General features: G+C 37.4%; 1 protein-coding gene across 6 annotated transcripts in view; it reads right to left on the bottom strand.

The window, feature by feature from the left end:
* The window catches only part of LOC114480086 (serine/threonine-protein phosphatase 2B catalytic subunit alpha isoform), a 100,599-nt gene extending 78,922 nt beyond the window's left edge, over window positions 1-21,677 (bottom strand). For all 6 annotated transcript variants that reach the window (XM_028473900.1, XM_028473901.1, XM_028473904.1 and 3 more), the window contains exon 1: window positions 21,334-21,677. In XM_028473900.1, coding sequence (XP_028329701.1) covers window positions 21,334-21,394 — 61 coding nt within the window. In that variant the 5' untranslated portion in view covers window positions 21,395-21,677. The remainder of the gene's footprint in view (window positions 1-21,333) is intronic.
* Window positions 21,678-25,521: the final 3,844 nt, after the last annotated feature.

Genomic DNA, 25,521 nt, shown 5'->3' with positions numbered 1-25,521 from the left:
AAAAAAGTTTAGAATTGCTATTGGATACTTTGTAGATTGAGAGAAAGCATGAAAATTCTTCAGAATCCTTACAGAAATGTCTTACACAACAATACAATTTAATTTGGATATCAAGTGAAGAGCTTCTTCTCTTACAGATAATGAAGGCTTTCTGCAGGGCTTTGAAGCTACTGTTCCAGCTTCTTCTTCAGAGGAGTAAACAGAAAGGTCAGACAGCTGAGGAGAGATCTGTGGTTATGTTTGGATTCCAGTCTGGATTAAACCCTTTCCCATCCATGTTGACAGAACCACCTTTGTGTGAGTATTCGCCCCCCACTCTATCATGCTGTCAACTGGCGCTTGTATTGGGAAAGGACTGATGACACAGGTCTATCGAGAACATATGTCCCCCACTAACCCTGGAGAGCCCTGCAAGAGCAGCAGCAACCACTTTACAAAGTGGTCTTGTGGGCGACTTGTTCTGAGTGTGTGCAGTGACACATAGACGGGAGGACGAAGGCAAAAAAGATCGGCTGAGTGCGTTTCAGCAAGAGAAGCATCTAGAAAACCAGTGAAGCATGGAAAATCACAGTAATGACAAGAAAAACAAATACACAAATACCACAACTCATTCTTATAGCTAGCCAAATGTTTTATATGTGTATTACAATATATTAAAAAAAAAGACTGTCCTGGTAATGGAGCACCAGTATATTTTCAACTTCAATATTGAAAGCTATGAAAGTGTAATTGCCTATATAATCACAAACAGCAGTCCAAATGTATAGAAGATAAAACAAGATGCAGCCCTACTGTGATCCAACATAGCTGTAATGGCTCTTTCATTATTACATGTACTTGTTTCTTTTTATCATCTGTACTTTCATTGTAAAGTGTTTGAGTGTTTTTGAAAAGAGCTATATAGAAATAAAGATATTATTTTAATGATACGACAAGGTATGTATGTAAAAACTGATTAAAAAAAAAACATTGGATTTGTGCTCAGAATTGCCAACAAAATGTAGATTTTGCTTGACACAACAGTGTGATGATTGTATGTTGCGAATAGTAAAAATACACATAAGCATACAACTGTAAGATTAACACATGTTAAAAATATAAAGCTCTTGACTTTTTTTTAACCTAAAAATAGGCATCAAATCATGCAGTGAGTCAATCAATGTTCAATTTAAAATTTTACAGCAAATACTTCACATACATGGATGTTTAACAACAACTTTACCTATAACTAAAGTCCTGCACATAGTACATAAACTTTACCTTCCTTTCTCTGCTTCATCAGTGTGTACGTGCCCATGGTGAACATGACAATACAATACATGTGATAAATATGCATCAGTATTAACACAAAATGACAATACAGAAACTCAAGTGGACTTCGGTGTTTTCTGTGCTCATTCACAGCTTGCCTCTGAGATAATATGCCTCAACAGGCGTGATCGCACCTCCCAAGGAGGGCTTGTTGGCAGCCTCCATGTTGGCATTTCTAGAATGCAATTACTAGACACATACAGAGGGGATGAGGCTATAGTCTATATTTGCACCCGCACTTACTAAACCAAGCATACCAGACCTGAGACTGACCCAAATAAAAAAGAGCAAACTGTAGACAACATTGCTGATCATTATTTAACCCCTTCCCGCAAAACTCAGACCTCTCACCCTCCTCTCAGCTGTAAAGGTTACCTGCTCCACTTGGAAATGAATACTGAGCTGCCAACTATCACAATGATCTGTGGACCGAGAAAAACCCTCCCAACCGTACAAGAATAGCCCCATCACATATGTGAAATGGCATTCCTCCATGCTGTGTCAAAAGAGCAAGGATGGGTCATAAACAGCTTACGAGTTATAAGGTCTGTGTAAATTAAAATAGATACTGGATAATTATCAATAAAACGTGCATTTCCGTAAGTTCAATTACTATTTGTGCCGAAGTGATGCATGCTTTGTGTTTTTCACTGCTGGCTCAACTAACAGGGATTTTTAGAGGACAGGTGGTGAGGCGATGGGATGGCACAGCCAGTCCTCTCCTAAAGCCTCTCGCCAAGATGACACAGCCTTTAAGAGTCCTTTTCCTTTGCCCACGACCATCTCTCAAGCCTATCTGTGTGCAGGGCCCAGGCAGTGTGGGCGTGGTGGCCTCTCCTGCCAGCAGGGGCACCTCCTTGCCAAAAATGAAAAAACACAAACAGCGCTAAGATCCGAGGGAGGGAGGGCAGGCAACAATGGAATGACTTCTCTAAAAGACCAAAGGAATTCTGAGTCAGCATAGGATATAACGCCACACTAACCAGTGAAATTACTAACACATAGATCTCGTCTTGTCAAACCTGGTTGCCCACCTCCCCAAAGTGCTCTATATATCATGAATAACCTGAAGTGGCCGCCAACATGCAACCCTTCTGGGCTAAAAGTGACAGTAAAGTAAATCGTGGTGCTACCCTGTTGCCAGGCTGACCTCTAAACTGCGGAGACAGCACTTTCAAAATTCAGTAGTAGTGCTGTATTAGCCTCAACGCACCATCTGTGCAGGCTTTACGAGAAGCCATGAGATTAAAGGCAGTTAAAGCGTCATCATCAAAAGCCATCGCCACAGCCAGCGTCCAATCAATGATGAGAGCAAGGGGAAAGGTCAAGGCCTTCAAAAGGCATCGGGATGGTGCAGGTCAAGCAGCAGTGGGCTGTATGGGTTGTGACTCCTGTTCCGTTGGGGACAAACAAGCTATCGACCAGGGTCATATGTTCTTTAAGATCAGGTTGAGTAAGTTCAGATCACTTGACAGCTTGACTGCCCCAAGGGAGTCTCGACTCTCCTGTAGTGGGCTTTACAAGCTGTTCATGAACATCTTTGGACGTCATTTAAACCCGATACTGTGAATGCAATATATAAATGTTTCATTTTTACGAGTGATGGATCGAAATTCCGGTTTTAGTGAGAAATGTGACTCTTTCAGCAGCTCAGTCAGTTATAAGCCTGTACATCATTATTTAATGTATGAGTGGGGTCAAGTTAAACATTTTTTATGTTTATTTTTCTATTGTATATTATTGGAATGTGACTTGTAATTTGCATAATAATTTATTTCTGCCTTGGTTTTCTCATTTTTTGTTTTGGCCAAGAATTTTCATTTGGTGCATTCCTAATTTTTACAATATATGTTAAAACATTTTATAACGCTTACTTGACATAATGTTTGTAATGCATCATCGTTTTTGCTGAAATATATCCAATAACTGTTTTTGTTTACAATTTCTAATCAATTTACAGATTTATTTTAGGAAAAAAAAAAAAATTGAAATCTAAAGTGCCTAAAAATGAAATCCAGTTTAAAAAAAAAAAGAAAGAAAGTGGAAAATTTTATTTTATTTTGTGAAGTTCACAATTAAATTGTTCTGACTCTTTGTTTACATGACGCAAATCTGTTGATTGAAAACCTAAAATCTAGCACTTTTCCAGACAATTTAAGTAATAGGTAAATAAAATTTGTAAGAATAGATCAAAACAATCACTGGATGCCTCTGAGGAAGACTGACAGTTGGCAATCGAAACATGTCAGGAGATCAGATTAAATTTCTTGACAAAAAGTTGTCTGAATAAATGAAACGATAACATATTATTCCAATTGTATCAATTTACAGATTTTAAGCAAAAGAAAAGAAAAAAGCTAAATTTAGGGCCTAAAATGATAGCTAATAAAATCCAGTTTAAAAACAACAACATAAACATATTTTTTTAATTTTTTTATTTACAATTAAATGTTCATTGACATGATGTAAATCTATTGACCGAACACTTAAAACGTAGCACTTTTCTGGACAATTTAAGTAATAGCAGGTGCTACTTCAATGTATGCTATTGCTGTTGTTATGAACTCCAATTGTAGATGTGCTTTCAATGCAGTGCAGGACTCAATGCTGTAGAGCGGTAGCCTGAGTGTACACACCATCTGTTGGGTTAAGAAGAACCCTTAGCCCTCTTAACTGTTGGCTTCAAAACAGACAGTGCTCAGCAAATGTTTAATGCAGCTTACATCTACTATCTGACGTCATTACACTCACAGAGTGCTTATGCAATAAAATAACTATGAATTTGATCTGAAAAAGGGTAAATACTAGATTAATTTAAGTCTTTACATTGCGGCTAAAGTGCTAGCTTAAAATCACTCAGAAACACACTATCTGCAGATCGACAGCAGGCTGATGCGTACCTCGATTTGGATGTCCCTGAGGCTTGCTACATTCTTCCCGGGGGATCAGTTTTCATTCTATACAAGGAGACGGACCCAAAGCATTATGGGTGTTCTGCTCTTACAACACAAGTCGGGCATAGTTGAGCTGCAGTCTAAATGAATGGGCAAAACGTGCATAATGAATGTGCAAATGATAACAAGTGGTAAATACCAAGAAATTACATGTCAATGTCAGCATAATAGTTAACAGTAAAAGCAGGGCTGGCAGAATAAGGCTAAATCAGATTTGTTTGTTTTTTTTAAAGCATTTTTAGAATGCAGGGGAAGCAGGAAATACAAAAATGTTTTAAATAAGTACACACACAAAAAATAATCTGCCTCATAGTGCATGTTCCCTGTGTGAAATATGACTATGTGACAATGCCAGTGAGCTGAAGAGTCACTTTGTAACCTTGCAAGTTTTCCATAGCGACAGGCGTCCAATAAAGGTTAGCATGAAATAGAGAGGCCACATAAAAACCTTCAAAGCAAATGACAAATACATTCTGATAATCAAGATTTCATAACACACACAGAGACTGCAGAGGAAAGTGAGGTTTTCTGTACACCAATCCTTTGGATATTCTTCTATGCCAGGGTTTCTCAAATGGGGTTACGTGATGGCACTACAGTGGAAAAATATGATATGAAAGCATTAAAAATATGGGGTCTTCCATTGTTTATTTTTAGCTAAAAATGATAATAATAATAATAATAATAATAAAGAAGGAAATTATCTTCATTATAATGTGAACTGAAAATTCAAAAGTCAGTCTTGGTCCCACACCAGGTAAGAGATGACCAGAAAATAGGGATGTAACGATTCACTCAACTCCCAATACGATTCGATTCACAATACTGGGTTCACGATACGATTCTCTCACAATTTATTTTACAAAATGGGACTGTACACAAATGACTGAAAAATATTCCTTTATTTTTTTTGGTACTGTACTATTTTCCTTTTATTTTTCATTGTCAAAAGAATCCCTTGATAAACTATTCAAAACAACTAAAAATAAATCTTGAATGAAATAAATAAAGGAATAATACAAATGAAGAAGAAGCCTATTAATTTAAATTCTGGTTCTATAGTAAACAATGCAAAACTGCATAATAGTGCAACTGAAAATGTATTTTGTGCCTTATTTCAAAGTATTTACATCATTTGTTACGTATTTGTTTGAATCAGCAGAGGGCGCTGGTAAACCAGTGGTCGGTTGGCATGCAGAATTCTTGCAGTGAAGAAGAGATGCGACGCTAGCAGACAGAGCTAAAAGAAAAATGTGACTTTTACAGATATTCACGTAATATTACAGATATTCTTTCGGTGATATAGGGGTAAGGAATCATTTAAGAACATGTTTAAGAGTAGAAGGCGGCCAGAATGAAAGTAGTGGCAGATTCCGCCCGCCGCCAACACTTCTGGACAAGAGAAGGATATATAGCGCCCTCTGCTGTTTAAAAAAGTACTGCGATTCGATTTTCACAGTATCGATGTGAACCGTGATACCTATGAATCAATTTTTAACTGCCATACGATTAATCGTTACATCCCTACCAGAAAATGATAAAAACTATAGAAATAAATCTATTCAGGAGGCACTAAAAACTGTTTCATTCTACTGATTTACAAAATGAAATTCTTTAAAATGTGTGTTTACAATCATTCATTCAATCATTATGTCTTATAGATGTTTTTTTTTTACAGAATTCTATGCAAAATGTTGTAGTCGGAGTCGGACAAAGGGGGTACTTGGATTCAGAAATAAGAAAAAGGGGGTACTTGAGCTAAAAAAGTTTGAGAAACACTGTTCTACGCCATCAGCACAAAAGCACACAAATGAATGTCTGAGAGTGACAGCAAACCAAAGCATTACCCTACCAGTGCAGAGAAACTCCATGTGCACTCAATGAAACTAAATGGAAGTGCACATTATTGGCTGCCCACTTCACAGCAAAAGCACTGTGGCAGGAGTCGGCGAGTTCTCGCTCTGGCCCTAACAGTGCAACAGGGAGTGGGTCATTAAAGCAGAAATGATTGGCCGTTGTAATGTATGGATCTCCATCACTGTTCACATAATCAATCTGAGCCATGGAACACGCTAACACTTAGCATGCACTGTGATTCGAGACCAACTCCATTGTTAAAGAGAGGCAGCCGCTCCAAAGTGTAAAATAACTAACTTTTAATGAGGAGAACATTCCTCCAGCATGCACTTTGATGCTTTCAGCCTCCAGGGAAAAACCTAGAGACATGGATGGGAGAACAAGCACATGCTGCTTCTACGGTTTGTCAATCCCCAGCCACTCGTCAGCACAAGGCCACAAATCAGGTCTGACTCTGGTCAGCCTCTGTAGACACAGAGGGTGTTCTGAGTGAGCGGCCGAAGCAGCGGTTTCTCTGAGCCTACCTTCTCCACGTGGGAGTGAGTGACTGAGTGACCTGCCATGAACAGCTCAGAAAAAACACCTTTTTTCTTCTTTTGTTTATGCTTGGGGTGAGAGCGGAACAGCTTGATGCAAAAATCACTTGAAACAACCTCGGTAAGTCACAAAAGCAAAAACCTTGAAGGCAAGAATTTCCAGACAAATAGTTTTTTTGAAAATGAAACTGAAATTCCATTTCAGAGTTTACTAATTTCTGTTTTAAATCTGTTTCACATTACATCGTCTTTCTCTGTTTACATGACTATACTGGCTATTAAACGTCAAACATGTTAAATATGGTGAATAGAATCAACTGCTGTTATTCATTTTGCATTTTATATGTTTCAGATTATTTATTTAAATAAAGCAAGATTAAGTCACAAAAGAAATGTTAGCCACACTGCTAAACCCTCAGCCACCAGTTTACCTGAACATACAATGGAAATGTGTTGTATGGGCTGTTTTTCTAACCGCATAAACGTAGTACTCATACCTAGTTTGACGTCAAAATGAGTATGTAGTGCATTCACATTAGATAGTATGGCAAGACTAAGTATGTGAGAAATACCCAGATTTAAACTATATCGGGCAATTTTTTAAGTATGCACGGTGGGCACACTACTCATACTCAACCGTCCCATGATGCATTGCAAGCGGAATGTAAAAATGTCCTGGGACCGGATTCAAGCTAAAAATCATAATTTTTATTTCTTTATTTTGTTTCATTTCTGAAACAAAATCATATCTTTTTGTCTTTCATTCAATTTTAAACGCTTTTGTAAATAGGGCTCTTGTTTTGAAGTTAACCGGAAGTTTAGTCAGTAGCACAATGGAGGGTCTCCGAAATAAAACTACGAAATGTCAGCATGAAATGTGTTCCCGCCTGTTTTATGGATCAAATGACCACATGTTGATATTCTACTTGGTCAATTTCTCCCTTAAAATGTTTTCAGAACTTTCAAAGGTAGAGAATCAACAGAGATATTTAGCCTCAGTGTGCTTTCGCTTTTTGCCATTGTAGGTTCGAAATGCATCTTGGGAATCTTGGAAGTATACTTCAGTGGCAACGCTCATCATCCTAATCCTCCAAACCATACATAGTATATAGTAGACAGTATATACTCATTGAGTTTGTAGTGCATACTGGAGTATGCCATTACCAACAAACCCATGGTCCCAAAATGTGCACTTGAGGCATTTCCATGTCCTGTCGGGGAACCGATTTAAAATGAAAAGGGTCAGATTGATTTTTCTGTTTCAGAATGTAAAATCCGTTCTCGGCCATAGAATTTTTCTGAAAGTTTCCTGAAGATGACTTTCATTTCAACCATAGGCTTGTACTCCATCCCATATGCAAATACCACAAGACATCTCTCCAGGTTGATTACAAAACGTCCAGACACTACTTACAAAATACTTTGAAGTCTCATCAGTTGATTTTGATCTATACACACAATAGGATCACCTACACGTGGTCAGTCGGGGAGGGTTAATTTTCAGCCAGGTGGTCTATAATTAACGAGTGTGAATGAATGTAAATAAACCTTGAGGCCTTAGCTCACCTCCAGCTGTATTTGTGTAGCTGGAGTTTCTCTCTTGCACAAACACTGGGTGTTCTACGGAGCAGGCTTATAGCTCTTAAAATAAAACGTTGCGATAGGGGAGAACTTTTCATTTGAGGAAGGCAAAAACTAAGGTGTTCAATAAAACAGTAAAAATTACACTATATCAGAAAAATGTACATTTTAAATAAGTCGTACATTGTAAAAACCCTGGTGTCCAAAACACAGTCAATCAAACGTGACAACTTTCTATGTTTTTGTCTCTGGAGTAAATATTGTGTTAATAAAACATATCCACAACACTAGATGAAAAGTATTGATTGCTCTCTTAAATAAAAAGAACTGATCAATGTCGTCTGTTCAAATAAGTCTCAGGCTGCAGCTGACAAGTGCTCAGAAATAAGTCAGCAAAATGTGTGGTCAGCTTGAGGATATACTGTAACTGCATTTTTTATATTAGTTGCAGCATCGCACAGGCATTTGGTGCAGATACTTCCAAAACCACAAGCCAACAAACCCTGTGGAGAAAAAAAAGCCTTCATACTACTATGATGACAGCCTCATCCAACACACTGGAACAGAAAATGATGCTGGTTGGAGTGGGTGCAATCTTTAGAAGCAAACTTGGTTTTTAAAGCTTTTGTCAACTGAATATAAGAGGTGGAAACAAGCCTTTTCAAAAAATGTCAAGGGAACGGGTTACATTTTAATCAATAGGTGTCAGTACACTTGCTTAGCTGATAAAAGGCAATCCTAATATGACAAGCACCATCTTGAGATATAACATTATCTGAAAATACAGCGCATCATTCCATGTCATAACCCTCTGCACACACAACGAGCCGATGAGCTGATATAGGAGAAACAACATCCCCTATCCTGTGGCGACTCTCATCTGCTTACTAATCTGCAATTTATAGGCACGCTGCAGATGGCTTTAAACATTTTCCCCCCATATTTAAATACAAATGGCTGTCTGACACAGCGCAGCAGTGTGTGTATATATCTGTGTATCTGTCATGGATCAGCATGCAGAGGCTTGTCCCCACCGCATGAAGACAAGCCTTCCATTTAGTACGTAAGTATGCTTTCACCACCAGGAAATTCCTCTTCTAATACCACAGCAGGAAAATAGGACGTGCATCCAAGCAGACAGAAGCTGTCCCGTGTACAATGCATCACTTAGGAGATATTTTATCCTTGACAGATTTAATGTTACACAGCAGCACCAAAAACATTTAGCATTTGTTTAAAAGGCTGCCTGAAGTGAATTTTATCTGCAAGCTCCATCAAAAGATCATATATAATACTAGAGGTTTAGTCGGATAGCGTTCTTTAAAAGTCCTTGTAAAGCAGCCAAGAGGGGGAAAAAAACACACTTTTCTTTCTCTAAATCGCTTCAAAAGTCCTCTTGGACTCGTCCCCCCCAGTGCTGATTTTGTCAACTAAAACTATCATATTTTTCCGTCAATTAACATTTTTTTAAGTGACAATAACTAGACTACGAGTAATTAAAAAAAAAAAAAAATGCATGTTAATGAAAACTACATCAAAATATATTGATATTTTGTCAACTGATAAAAACAGAACTATAATTTAGTCACATAGGACAAAATCTAATTAGAACTCCTGATCATGTGGTCTCACTTATTAACCAAAACAAAACAGTCTGTTTATATTTACAAACATTAATACCATCCCATATCAGGTTGATCAATGGTAAATGACTGAAGCTAAATCAAAATTTTGTGTCAAGATTAAGACTGGTGGGTGCTCCAATACGCAACAAGAGCCCACAATATAAACATCTTCATACACGTCTAAAGTAGCTCCGCAGTAATACTGTATATAAAACAATATTTAAAAAAATTTGGAGGAAAGCAGTGCAATAATTAAAATAAAGAGGCAAAGAAACTACCTAATGTATCAACGACTTGGCGTCACATCCAGGCAAATATGGCTGCTCCCCATGGATTTTCAGATTAAAAAAATTGTGCAAAAAAGCACTTAAAATGTGTTTTTCTTTTAAAATAAATGTGCAGACATTTTGTTTATTGGTAATACATTAAACGCATTTCATGTTTTATATACTACTGGTAAAATTACACTTTAAGAGAATAAAGCATGTGTACAAGCAACACAACTAAAAAATATGAATATGCCATAGTTTCCCTGCTTGTTCTTATCGTTTAGATACAGTGTTCATTTTGGTGACTAAATATTTTCGTCATTGACTGAGACTAAAACTATGACTAAATTGATTGACATTAACAACAAAAAAAGGACGAGACGAAAAAAGACTGACGAAAATGCAATCACAAGATGAGAGAGATGTAGCCTGGAATCATCCTAATCTCCTTGTATTATTCACCAGGTGATTAGTCTGGAAGCACTCACAGCAATTGAGTTCTGGTGACTGAGCGGGGCGGGACAAACACGCACAAAGTAACCAATCAAATGATGAGCGGACCTGATGACAATAGCGCAACAAGTGAAAACATTTTTCCCGAAACGGAGCCAGCAGACGAAAACAGCGTGTAATAGGTAATAGACTTACGGTTTTAAAGCCTCTTCTTGTTGTGGTTTCAACAAATTATCCAGGTGTCTTAAAACAGAGCAGAGCGCAGCTGCGAAGGCCTTGTCCGTGTCGGCCGCCATATTTGTTTTGATACTGCATTGCGCAGATGATACGACGTAGTTTCCTGTACGGCTCTCATTGGCTTGACCAACTCTGGGGTGAGGAAGTGAGCAGTGATGGCCGCATTGCCAGACCCACTTTCTTACAAAAAGTAAAGAAGTGGGTGTGGCTTCGTTTATTATCTTTGACATTTGCACTATTTGTTTTCATAAATTAAATTGCAAATTAATACTTATTGCACATTTGTTATTTAATTATTATGGGAGAAAGATATCATTTCTAGCTTGGCAGTCTGTTCGTGTTATTCAGTACTGCTTTTGTATTAAAATAAAGACACAGTTGAGTAGAAATAAAGTTAAATTTGTGTTTTATATATTACATACACACATAAATTACAGTAGGTTCAGTTTGTTTCGTATACCAGCGATAAAATAATGTTTAGTAAATCTGTTAATGACGTAGTCGACTAAAATTGCTTGGTATTTTAGTTGACTAAAATAAAACTAAAATTAAAACAAATCAGATAATGAATACAAATAAAAATAATTTTAGTCAAAAGACTAAGACTAAAACTAAATTAAAATTTCTTGTCAAAATTAACACTGTTTAGATAGAAGAATGTCTGAATATGAACTTCAACATAATTCATACAAATTAAAGGTTTTGACAGTGGTGCAAGTAAAACAAATTAAGTTTCAATTAAAGTACAGAGAACATCCTTGTTTGATGAAGTCTGTAATATAACTGCTGTTCTAATCTGGGGCTATGTAGAAATTAACACACACAATTAAGACAAAAGACATTTTGCTTATAATATTAACATTTAAATGGGGAAATGCACACGGGACACTGTTGTAAACTTTGTTTACTAATGCTGGAGAGAGTATTTACCAAAAAACTTGATAGTAGAATGGTTGCATAATTTAATAAATATAATTTATTTAGGGTGACTAAACTGTAGACCTAAAAAGCAAGCAAAGGATTTATCCAATTAGATATATAAAAATAATTGAGTGACAAAACTCGTACTGGGTGTCAAATTCATTCAGTCTAGTAATGACGAGGCATTCATTTACCCAAGTGTGATACCAAGTAAAGATGCCATTTATAAATATGATACGCCAAATAGACTTTTGACTGGTTTACTACCTTTAGTATCTTTCATTTCCCCCCCCCACCAAACACACACACTGCATTCTGTAAAATGATGTGCCATAAAGACCAGTTGAGGTGGAAACTGTAAAGTAAATGTGGGAAGAAAACTTCTCATATCAAGCACTAAATTTAAAGAAGCTGGGATTAATAATGACCTATTATTTATTCACAAGCAGAGATTTTACAGCAAGTTTATTTGTATAAGTGAGTAGAATGAGTTTATAGTTACATCAACGTAGAAATGGCTAACCACAATAAATCTTTATTGGCAGAGATGCAAACTATTGCTGAATCAGCCCATCATGCACACACTGAGTTTGTTTAGTTGATCACTGATGCTCTCTCTGAAAAAGCATTCGCTCCCTGTTTTCTCTCAGCGGCTCTTGGCAACAATACTGCTGCAGCTGCTTTTCTACATTTAAACTCTCCCAAAATCTGCTTTCTCAATTGACGAAAGAATGACCTGAGACACATCTGACGTGCGTGCATGTGCGGCGAGAGATGATGGGCTCCAGATTTACTCCCATAGGCTTCAGTGCCTCTGCAGCACTTTCACTTTTACTAGCCCACTCGTCTCGACTATAATCCAGCAACCCAACTAGTCCCAGTTCACTAGGTTAGCCCCCTCCCATCCACACACACTCACCCACTGTAAAGGGCAGCCGACATGTACTTACATGTGTTGTCGAGGCTGCATTGATTGATTTGTGCTGTGACCGACTCCAAAGGGGGATCTAGTGACACCGCTGCCGCAGTTCCAAATGGTTTTTGTTAGCTAGTCGCTCTAGCTTGCAGCACTGTGTGTTGGTGTCTGCCGGCTATGAAATCTTTGTTTATTGGGGGGGTAGGTTTTAAAAACACTGTAGAACAGCACAAACAAACTGCATGATCTATGTTTCCCACAATGCCTCTGCTGGGTTGTGCAGTCAGGACTCAGGAGTGGGTTTTTCTGTTCTGCAAAGACGAAACGTGTGTGTGGTGTTCATCAGACCACAGCAGAACAATCAACATCTAAGCTACTAAACCAATGCTTCTGATGTATTAACAGTATATGAATTCAAGGGTTTGCTAAATCTCCGGAGGGTACTATAGGGCTTAGCAGCAGTCCAAAGAAGCCAAAAAAGGTAAACAGATTTGTATCTGCCTTTTGCCTCATAGAGACACAACATCCATTTGTTCACATGAATTAGCGAGAGCAGCAACTAATGCATGGAGTCAGATTACAACCTCTGAGTAGAGCCGCCTTTATCCCCCTATATGGAGCTTAATCTGGCCAAATCCACTGCTTTGCAATGCCCTAAATCCATAACAGACCCTAATTCATCTTTAATCTAATGAGCTGTATAGGTGCACTTACTCAGGTTGGGCATAGTGCAGACTACTGCACATGTGAACAGCAACAACACAACAGATAGCTCAGGTATTCCCTTTCCACACAATGACGCAATAAGCTGCCATCACAAACGCATGTCACAGCAGGCCAGGAAAGCATGGCAGGCTTTTATCGCCTTATCTGATTGTCACTTACGCCGTCTGCTAAGGGCGACATTTCCATGTTCGAACAAAGAAATATGCCGAGGAGGTCATCAATGCTGCAATTGATTCTGTGGCAACAAACAGGAAGACCTTCTAGACCGTAAACTGACACACTGAATCATTTTCTCCAACCAACTTGAAAAGCAGATAAATAGAAATTGAATATAGTCAAGTTAAAGCTTGCAAATTCAATGTCTGTAAAGGTTCTGCAAAACAAATAGTTCTTACATTTATGACAGACAAGATAAGGTATTATAATACTCGTCTTTATGAACATGATCTAGTGCATTGAAATGTGAGATTAACATTTGTGCAAATTAAAAAGTATGACAATCGTCTCTACAATCAAAAAAGCACCAAACATTTATGTCACACCTCTCCCAGTTTACCCCACATTTCTTTTGCTCACTCCAGATTACATAAAAATCCATCATATATTGCTTCAGATTCATACCACATTAAGCAACTGTGGATAAATAGAGAGATACAATGGTCAGACTAAGTAGTAGTAGTAGAGTTGTCAGTCAAAGGAAAAAGTACAAAGCCCGAAGGTTCACTACACAATTGGCAATACATCAATCACAATTACCGTACAGCAATCGCACTTGAACAGCACATGTATAGATATAAACTTCATATTAAGGCTGGGTTTAAAAAAAAATCAATCAATCAATTTGAAACGATTCTCCTTTGTATAGCCAGATATAGATTCATAAAACCCTTGAATCGAACCTTTTAATACGTCTTGCTGCCTGTAGATTAGTAGCGCAGCACCTCGCGCTGCAAGGGGGGAGGAGGTGGGGCAGGCAAGCATCGCAGCTTTACCAAAAAGGTATTGTAAGCGCATGATTCAAGTTGTTATCACAGTTTTACAGGCTTTAATGGAGGTCGTAGTAACATGTAGGCAATAGTCGATACTAAAGATAAAAAATCAAACACACAAAGAACCGTCAATAACCGTCATTCACTCACACTTCCCTGTGGGAACGTAATGTGTTAACTCAAGGCGTCTTTCCCCGCTTATGAAAAAGAATAACTAGTTCCGTCATACCACAGAAAATAAATTAAGAGGGGCGAAGACGTTGCATCTTTTGCAAACAACTTACCTTTTGGACAGAAACAATTTTTAAGCATTTTTTGCACTTAACTATATTTTGGTCAACATCATCCTTATTGTATTCAAAGAGTTTCCAAATAACTGACGAAAATCCTTTTGAGTACAAGCTGCTTACTAATATAGCCCTAAATTAATATATTACAGCTGGGTGAGTATATTATATATTGATGATATGATACATTTTAAAAAAGGAATTGCTATTTTTTTCATAAATTTGGTGTATGTCAAATTTATCCAAACATTGATCAGGTAATTAGATCAGAGGGTGCTATTTTAAGCAAAGCAGCGTGCAAACAGGCAAGTTTGTCGACCAATCAAGACAGCAAGGCTGGATCGGGCCAGTGTTAATATTTAAAAATCAGTCTTCTAATTTACAGATCAGAGCAGACTGAAATAAATAAAATCCACAGCCGCAATATGTATTATAAATGAGCTGGGTTTCCTACTGCAAAAGTATTTCCATACAAATAACCCTAATGACAGGGGTTATGAATGCTAATGAGGAAATATTACTCAGCATGACAACACATGGAAAAGCCATCTCTGCTGTCAAAGTAACATCTATGTAGCACTGTGTTTGTACCTGGTGAAAAAGAGCGACTACATGCTAGGTGAGGTCCAAGTATGTGGCATTACTTCATGTTCTGTGCTATAAATGACTCGTCCTATCCAGCTGAGAGCAGTGGCTGGCATTTTGCTACAGTTACCGCCGCCATCTCTCTGACCTACGGATGTCTGAGCATGGGGGCCTCAACTCAAAAGTCAAATGTCAGATGTTATTCATCCCCACTAACGGAGAAAGATCTGGAGCTCAGTCGGGGGGCTTGCAGCCCCTGCTTCTCTGATCAGAGATGAAAAAGAAAAACCATTACTGAGCTTGTACCTCATTGGAACACTGCTGCTGCTGCTACGACTGCACTATGACAACCATATTGCTTTTTTTCTATATCATACTAAAGGCAGCGCTGAAATGAAACACACACCTATACGGCAAGGTGTCAACTCTTATAATCATTTTGAGCTAGTAATAACACTGTAAGACTTCAAAATACCAGCCTGGCTTTTTATTCATGACAATGGCTGGAATAAAACAGTCTGCGGTTTCAACATTTTCAATGAAATGGGTTTTTAATTCCTCGGAATATGGAAAACAGAGTAGAAAAGTGATTGTTCCATTAAAGTAAATAAAGGTGATCTACACAAAACAGGTGGTCCATCAAATACTGCCAATTATTCATCTTCATTTCATGAATAGGAAAGTTTGTTAAGGTAATCGGTCGTCATAAATTGGCACTAAGTTAATTTCGCATGTGTGTGATTGCAGTGTTATTCAGCCCAGCTAATAGCCTTCATTTTTGCTTGTTTGGAATTCCCCTGAAAAGGATCATGCTGTACCATCATGGATAGATGGGTATTTATTGATTCAAAGTTGAGACACTTGTGTCTTTATTTCATTGACTATATTAATGTTTGTCTATGATTACCATTGCTTTTTATCAAATAGTTTCTTTAAAATGCTCAAAACACAAATATTATTCTTTTCATGAAATACACAAGATGAAAGGTAACTGATCTTCTAGTTTAATTATATATCCAAATGCAGTCTATGCATCATGTATTTCAGTGGATAGGTTTAACTGTTCATTCAACTCTATACCTAAAATTATTTTTGCTGACCAACGTTTCCTAACCCCAGCTTGAGAAACCCTGCTCTCGCCTAGCCGCCATCCAAAGGAATAATGAAAACATAAGAATGTGTGATGTTTTACTTTCGCATGCGAGTGTTACTACTGTAGAACAACTTTCATCACACTTTAGGGCAACAACACTTTTCTTTTACCAGATAAGAACTACACAAAGAATAAATGCAAACAAAAGCAGGAAGATTATAAACTATGACCTAATTTATTTTAATTTCTTAAAGACAGAATCCAATGAAAAATATTGCTTTTCTTCCCTTTTTTTGTCTGTATTATGGAGATTGTTTAAGGTGGGGGAAAGCTGGTGTGAAATAGTAGAACATGATATTAAATTAGTAATTCAAAGAATCATTGAGTCAGATGTCTCATAGGCTTTGGTGGAAGTCTCCATGAGGGAGAACACTGGTTACAAATGTAGAGGATCCCATTTTACATTTTAAATTTCAATTTAAGATTATACCCATCTCCGCTTTAGTTTAACCTTTTTCCATTTTGTTTCATCTAGTTTCTCTAATCAGATGTAATTACTAGCTTATAAACTTCCTGAAATCATGTAAAATATGGTTAATGCACATGCTAAAATCACTTGAGATTTTGCTCAAGATTTGTTTGTTCATTTGCTAAAGTTGATACACATTCGGCCACCTGTTTTACGGTGGAAAAATGCATGTAAATGCATGATATTATCCCAAAATGTCGGCGAGGGTTTAACCCGTTTCATTTAGCTATTTCCATTTCACGAGGTGATTTCATATTAGCGTCATATTTTGCATGAGGATTAACGTTTCTGAATCTTTGTTCACTCATTTACAGTGAAAAGTTGTGTGTAAATGCCTATTAATATGATCCCAAAACTTGCATGTGAAGTTCCCTGTCAAATTGCAATGTTTGCTTAATTTTCTTAAAACAAAAATAATTCTGAAAACAAACAAAAAAAACCCAAAAATGCCATTTTTATTTCAGGAAGCAAATTCCGTTTTTCCCCATCCGTTTTAACTGTCTAACTAACCCCATTGCAGAAAATGAGAGCAATTAGAAATTTAATTAGAAGTAATAGTGGTTGTCTAAATCCTCTTGTGATTCTGGTGACTAAAAACCTTTGTCAATTTTGATAAAAAATTAAACTGACCTTGAACAAATTAGACTTCAGACGACTCGATTACTCCTATTTTACCATCAATTCTTAAGCCGATGCTAAAACTAAAAAAATTCTGAGTAAATTAACAATACTCTAAGCCATTATTTTACTTTTTACTTTGCACCCAATCTGGCATGTCTTAAAACAAGTTCTAATGAACTACGGCCGGGCCCGCGGAATGTCTCAGCGCCGAATAGCACGTACCACGTTCCTGAGAATTCAGTGAAATGACCGAGTAAAACAAATGAAATTGTGCGACGTAAAATCGTAATCTACGTTGAACTGCCTTTGAAACGATATATCACACGAATATGTTCGCATAAATTTGGAAATTACCGGAAAAAGGGGTGGGCCCCCGTCCCCTCCTTTCCAAAAAGGTGTCTGAGATGATTCGGTACCACCGTCGCAATATTTCACTCACAAATAAATGAGAAAATGATTTTAATGGAAATTGCATAAAAAGGGCCCGTAATCAAATTGTGCTGGGCATAATCATAATCTACATAGAATTACCTTTGAAACAATATATCACAAGACTATGTTCCCATAAATTTGGAAATTACCGGAAATGGGGGGTGGGCCCCCAGGCAACCTACCCCATTTCAAAAACAGGGCTCCGAGCGTCTCATCATATTCATTCATAGAGTATTCGTACCAAACTGCGTTCCGATCTAACAAGAACTAACAGAGGAGTAGTCATTTGAAAAATGGGGCCACCGGGGTCCCCCTGGCGCCCATGTGACACGTAAGGGGTAATGAACTCCATTTATATATTGGTATGTGCCAATGATTCTGTACCACCAACAGTTGTAAAATTTGATTCGCAAATAAATGAGAAATCGACTTTCGTTTTTATTCTTCTTTTGGGCCACCTGGGCCCCAAATGGCAAATGTGTCAACGTGTACACATCCATAGATTATACCTACCCGATCTGTTCCTGAATAACAGAGGAGTAGCCATTTTAACACGTGTACAAAAGAAAAAGAAGAAGAAGAAGAAGGACAAAAAGTCAGTGATGTTTTGAGTCCGGTAGCCAGGCCTAAAAAGTGAAAGACAATGACCATAGGGATTCATCGCATGCTATTGGAAAATTGTCAGATACCAGATAACATCATGAATATTAGCCACTTTCTCCTACCTAAGTTGATTAAACTATGAGTGATTATTGTGTGCCAGGAGCTTTGTGCTGATCTGTTTACAAAACAAGTGAATACAAAGCACATATGATAAGTTGGACTGACATTTTGCACCACGGTAAAGTAGGTGCTCCAAACAAATGACTTCACACCAACAGCCTGCAGTTATTTTGGAGAGGTGCTTTGTACACAGCCAGCGTCTGTGTTGTCATAATACTGATGCATGACCAAAACAGTGACTCCACCAAAACTTGATGAATGAGTAATGAGTTTGATTACTTTCTCCATCTTTACATTGGGTTTAAAAGTGAGTTACATAAACCTAGCTCTCAGATTCCCTGGCAGCTTCTATAATGAAGAATCAATACATTTCAAGCTGATTAAGACCAGCGTGGACTCTCACTGAGCAGAGCAGCATTGAAACGTCTCAGTATTACACAGGGCCAGAAAAAATAACTTTTATATCCATAAAACACGCCATAACAACCAATTCAACCAGTGATACTGGTAAATCCCTTTAAAACCCATACTTGTCACATCTAATCTTTATCACCCTTCAGTTCACGTTGGTGCAGACTGTATGGGGGTATGATCTCTTGAAATATTCATTACTAAATTACACAAAAAGACACTCTAGCTGTAACTCTCTTCATTTCACAGAGAAATTGCAGCCTTCACACAAATGGTTGACTTTGAGTGCGTTTCTCTCAATTCCAAATAGTGCATAAGAATAAACAAAGACGTTTTTTAAATTTGTGATGGAGCTTCGTCAGCAAAAAGCTCAAGCATCTCCGAATTCAAGCCCCGCCTCTCCTAGCTGTGGGGAAACTGAAAGCTCTTATCAAAAACAGCAAAGAGCAATGAAATGATAACATGGGGCAGCACGCCTTGTGCTTTATTGCCCCACACATACAAACTGTATAGAACAAATGGAAGCAACTAATCATGTGAAATCAACAAGAAACATCAAAGCATTCCCAATATTAATGAGATGACAAAACTATTCAAAAACTTCCTTTTGCCATTTTAACGATAAATGTTGTATATGCTGGTAAATTCACAAAGGGTGTCCAAATACTAGTCTGATATCAGCAAAAAAAAAAAAAAAAAAAGAGTATTGGATTATATCGGGTTGCATTCTGCTGCACTCTAATACATAATTTGTTTTTATTGGATTCATTGTGGTTATCTTTAAGGGTGTTCTCATTCTATAAGAATTCTATTATTTGCTTTTGTTGAAGTTAAACTGGTGGTTATTTAGCACTTTTTAAAGAGATGTTTTTTTGTTGTTTTTATTGTATTTATTAAGGCTAACTTTCAGGGTCTTCTGATTTTTTTTTTAAATTTATTTTCTCTTTATTCTACAAAAATTGTAGAATTTGTGTATGTTTAAGGTAAACTTCTGGTTATTTTGCACTTTTTAAAATGATAAATGAATAGGTCAGTTTCTGTTGCTGAGTATTCTTCTCTCTACCACGCCTTTTCTAACATTCCACACTACAAAATAAGTCATTAAAGTATGTATGATTTGTGCTGATATCACATTGGATCAACATCGCTATCAGCTAATAACGCAAGGCTGCAATAACAGTATCTGATCGGGAGTGAAAAAGTTGCATAGGGACAACCCCAAAAATCTACATTAGATTGTGACTGTGCAAAAAAAAAAAAAGAATCTTGACTGGTAGCCACACATGATCAAATCATGTCAATCCAATTGAAAGAAAGGCTGAGTGAAAATTCCGTCGACCCTTGTGTACAGTATATATGTGCTGACTGCTGCACAGGCTTGGATTAGTTGCATCTACAGATTGTGCATCCAAAAAACAAACAATGCTATCCATAGCCATGCACAGTATGTATAAATTGCCCCTATTAATGAGTGAATTTAAATTCATATTCAAACATACATGAGCTTCACTGCTTGGAGCATTTCAGTCCACCTTACTAACTATATACTGCTCCTATTCCAGGGTAGGTCGACAAGATTATGATCTTTATGGCATTCTCATGGTAGACTGCAAAGGGGGAATGTCAGACCTGTAAACACAGAAGGCAGGAAGAACCACCCCGTGCTGCATGAACACACTACTAAACACCACACAATGCAGAATGCATGCTATAAGATGCACACATCTGCATTGTGCAATGGGTTTAAAAAAAAAAAAAAAAAGAAAAGAAAAAAGGAGGAGGTAAAAGAAGAAAAAGCATCTTGGTGCATGCAAGATTAGGGGATGTGGCCCTTAGGAGGGGTTGAATGCAATGGTTGTGCAATATTATTGTGCGTGCATAGAGTAGCTAGAGCCCACTATGTGAATTAAAATGAGCGTGCATGTGTCACAGTGCTATATTCTGATGGTTACTAGTGAAAACACAGTATATACACATTACATACAGGCGGTCTCCACTCTCTCTGACACATATTGTGGTCGATTCCTACTCGCAGTGGTCCACACACACAGTGGAGCTATACCCCTCACTTCCTAGTTGCCTGTCGCTGTCACAGCTCGGCTAACACCCTTCTTCTTCCTCCCATAACTGTTCTTTCGACTACATTTTGCGTGCCACCGCCACACCAGCACCACAGCGTCAATCCCGTCCCAGTCTGTCTGCACTGGTGCAGGAGTCCGTCTGCTATGTTATAATGTGAGACATGAAATGAAATAAATAAAAATGAAGTGCACTTACATTTCACCACCCTGTCCGTCGTAGATAACTTCGGCTCATCATTTGGCTTGTTTTCGGACATTTCCAGTGTGATGAAAGAATAAAAATTTGGTGTGTATATATAGGAGGAAAAGGAGAGTGAAAACGGTCCCCTGCGTTGCTCTTGTTTGAACAACTCTTGAGAGTGTCCGAGGGAGAAAAAGAGACCACAGCGAGCACCACTGGGTCCTCCTTGTGCAGCCAAAAATACTCGGTAACAGTTTCAGTGCCGGAGCAGTGCGAAGCCGAGCCGAGCCGAGCCGAGCTGTCTGATTTACTGTTACTCTATCAAGTTGTCCGAGTCCAGCGCGCATGCAAACCTGCTAACTCGCAGCGCCCGCCTCCAGCTGACTAACGGCTCTTCTCATTGGTGGAGAGCGGCAGCTTTCCCCAGCTGCGTTGACGTCGTCCGCTGGTATCAAAGGACTGCCTCCGTGTCACTATAGACGACTGATGTGAATAACAGTAATAAACTGCTAATGATTGGCCATTAGCAGTTTATTAGCGCCAAAAACATTACCCTAAATCAAATCTCAAGAAAATGCATATAATAAATGCCATTAGCGGTGAGTAACGAGATACTGTAATATATTCCATTTTTCAGTAACGCAGTAATATAATGTATTATATATATGCTCATTACAATCTCAGTAACACAAGTTACTTGGAGACTTAAATGAGTTCCATTGATATCCCAATGAAAACGAAAAAAGGAGTCAAATAAGTAAATAAACCATGAATTCTACTCCTTTCTGCAGCGTAGAAGAAGAAACTCCTTAATTAATTCATACCTAATGATACCTGAACATTAAAGCTATCGTTTGTGTTTTTGACTAAATTTTTGTTTGTATATTTGTATTTATTTAACAGGACTAAATGGACTCTTTATTTTGTCATTGTGATATAATATCCATTTGTCTGTTATTTAGAAATGTTATATCTTATTTCAATTACATTAAAAAGTATTTGCAGTTACATTTTACATTTCCAGTCATTTGTTTTATGACGACTCATTAAATGTTGTATTGCAAGAGGATGTTTTTGCCAGCCTACGTTTGGGCATTGTTTTGCAAATGTCGTGCATTTTAAAGCAATGATTATATGTTTACATTGTTAAATGAGAATATGTTAAGGTGCTGATGACTGATTCAAAGGTTAATCAAATATTTTAAGGAAAAGGTGAGTGTTTCATGGTGTCACATTTGTAGACATTAATCTATAATGGTATCAATGCAATAAGATTAGTATTTTAAAATGGCTTCACATAACATAAATGTGCGATTAGCTAAAAGTAACTTAAAATAGTGTAACTCCGTTACATTTTGGAGATGGTAATATTGTAATACAAATATGTATTACAATTTTACAGTAACTTGCCCAACACTGTTCATTTGGAGTGTAACGAAACAGTTAACTCACGATACAAAATACTCAAATTACGATATTTAAAAAAAAAAATAATAATTAAAACAAATTCCAATGAAGAGTAACAAATGTGTAACAAATCTTTGTTGTTAAAAAAAAATTATGACTGCAAAAGTCAGTGTAGACAGTGTGTGGGAGTGTTTTGCTTCATAAATAAAGAATGAAAACAAATGTACCAATCTAACTGTTACAGAGATGAGAAATAATGATGTAAAAAAAAAAAAAAAACACAAACACAAACATTTTGGACCTGCCAAAATAAATCCAAAATGCAGCTAGAAATGTTCAGCAGATTTCATACATTTCTTTCATACAAGTGGAAATACAGGCTAATTCATCTTAATGTATTATTTAATTCGCAAATTATTTAATTTTTTCAAAAAAGCAATTTTTATACTTAAAATTTCTGTCTGACCACTGTACTGTAACCCAGATGCACATCTGGAGCACGGGTGCTTAATCATTGGAATGGTCTATCCACCTCATTCCTGGAGATGCTACATTAGATTTTTGTTATGGACATGCATTAGAGGAGGTGATGGTATTTTAATACATTTAAATGGCTATAATGGGGAGAAGGGGATTGTGTCCTATCAAAATCAGAATCAGAGGAAATTAATTTTGTTATAGTGGCTCCAAATAGAATTAAAACACGGTGAAAAGAAAGACGAACAAAAGATACATACATTATTAAAAGTAAAAATATAAAAAGTGTTAACACACAAATAAGAATTAAATATTAATTAGGATTAAATTTGGAGAATCAGACTTAAATACAAGTGCACATACGCATGCAAATAAACACAAATATACCAGTGTAATCAGTCGTCTACAAACTACACTGTCCAAGCTAAGAAAGCAGTAGGGCTAAAGTGAGGAAAACATATTGTACACTAGTACCATATTGCTTAAAGTCAGAATATATACATTTACAGTGGTGTGTTAGTCTCGATTGATAATAATAAGAATTTGTGGACACAAAATAACTGAAACATGCAACATGAAACAGCATGTTTTTTCTGGGTTTAAAAGATTTACTACAGTATAATTCTATATCCACATTCCACATAGTATGGATTCAGATGTTCTTGCTACCGGTAGCTTCTTATCTCAAGTTTGGTTTAAAGTATCCTCCCTAAAACCTTCCCAAAAATATCATCAATACTCACCAAATTATGCCCTGTATTTATTTATTTTTTAGGGGGTGAAAAAAATTGGAAAATGGCTCTTACTGTTCCAACAACAAATAAACCTTTACATTTAAGGCCTCTACATTTTGCCTGCTGGCACCAACTAAAGAGAGGATTAGCATTTTCAGCTTTGTTGTTAACGCTAAAGGTGACAATTATAAACAAGGACGTGTAAAAATTGATATAAAAAGTCATGAAAAAGTAACAGACTTTAATTGTCATAATCTCTATGAATAAAATAAAGTCCTTAAAGACACGTACAAATATTTATGCTATAGCTAAGCAGCAAAGTCAGGGCACACAGGAAGAAAACATGACTGCGTCCCCGTATGTAGCGCTAAATGCCTGAGAATGGAGCAGCTGGCAGTCAAAGGGTACACAACAGCTATAATCGACTGAGGAGAGAACAAGTTCCAAGTTCAAACGTTTAATGCCTGTAAGATCAACTCGGTGTCGCTTTAAAAACGCACAACAACAACAACAACAAACTGCTATTAGTGAACCTGGGGTCTGGTGGATTGGCAGGTGGAGGCATGTAATGAAGCTGGGAGCTTTACATTAGTCTCAGTGAAGAACTGTGAGCGGCACTGCAGGTCAACGCCACCATTCCCAGTGCATCATTAGTTTTACCATACCTAAGGTTCATCTGGCTTGCTTTGCAGACACACTTAATTAAGCAGCTGTCAAAGTCTGTCACTCACAATCTTCCATTCTATCTTGTCCCTTTGACTTTGACCTTCGTTATTTGCATTTATTTCCTATTTTCACATGAATACCTACTCTGGGAGCATATGAGATATTCCAAACATCAAATACAGCTACAAGTGAAATAATTGGGTTCAGCAAAATTTGAGCTATCACAGATAAGAGCGATGTTTTTTGCAACACAGTCTCACTCCCAACTCGTCACATATGGACATTCCAGAATGACCCTTTAGCCTTAGTATTCAACGCACGGGGTACCCCCTTGGCATTAATTTTCGACACTGAGGGTCCGTAAACTGCTTTACACCAAAAAAAAGACTTCTAACCCTAAACCTAACCCTCACTGCGTCCCTGAACTCATCGAGGAAAAACCTTAAGTTATGGGTACATTTCTCACTAGAAATGTAATAAAAACATTGTAAAGCCACTATCTATCTTGAAATAAAGCAATTTACCACGACGCCAAAGGGACCCTCCTGAACGTCAATATTGTGATGTGTTGGGAGTGAGACTGTGTTATTTTTTGAGTAATCCTCCATGACAGTAGGTTGCAGTGGATGGTGTATTAAGACTGAAATGTAGAGTAAATAATTGGACACTGTGTTGCTGTGTTCAAAACCGCATACTAACGTACTATACACTACACACTCAATGAGTATATACTGTCTACTACACACTATTAGTAAGGTTAGGATGATGAGCGTTCCCACTGAAATACTTCCAAGTTTCCCAAGATGCATTACAAACCTACAACGACAAAAACCTGAAGCACACTGAGGCTAAATATCTCCATTGATTCGCCACCTTTAAAAGTTCTGAAAACATTTTAAGCGAGAAAGTGACCAAGTAG

Source organism: Gouania willdenowi, chromosome 18, assembly GCF_900634775.1.
Source record: "Gouania willdenowi chromosome 18, fGouWil2.1, whole genome shotgun sequence".
NCBI lineage: Eukaryota > Metazoa > Chordata > Actinopteri > Blenniiformes > Gobiesocidae > Gouania > Gouania willdenowi.
The sequence above is the reverse complement of the archived record's forward strand: the minus strand, read 5'-3'. Positions and strand labels throughout refer to the sequence as shown.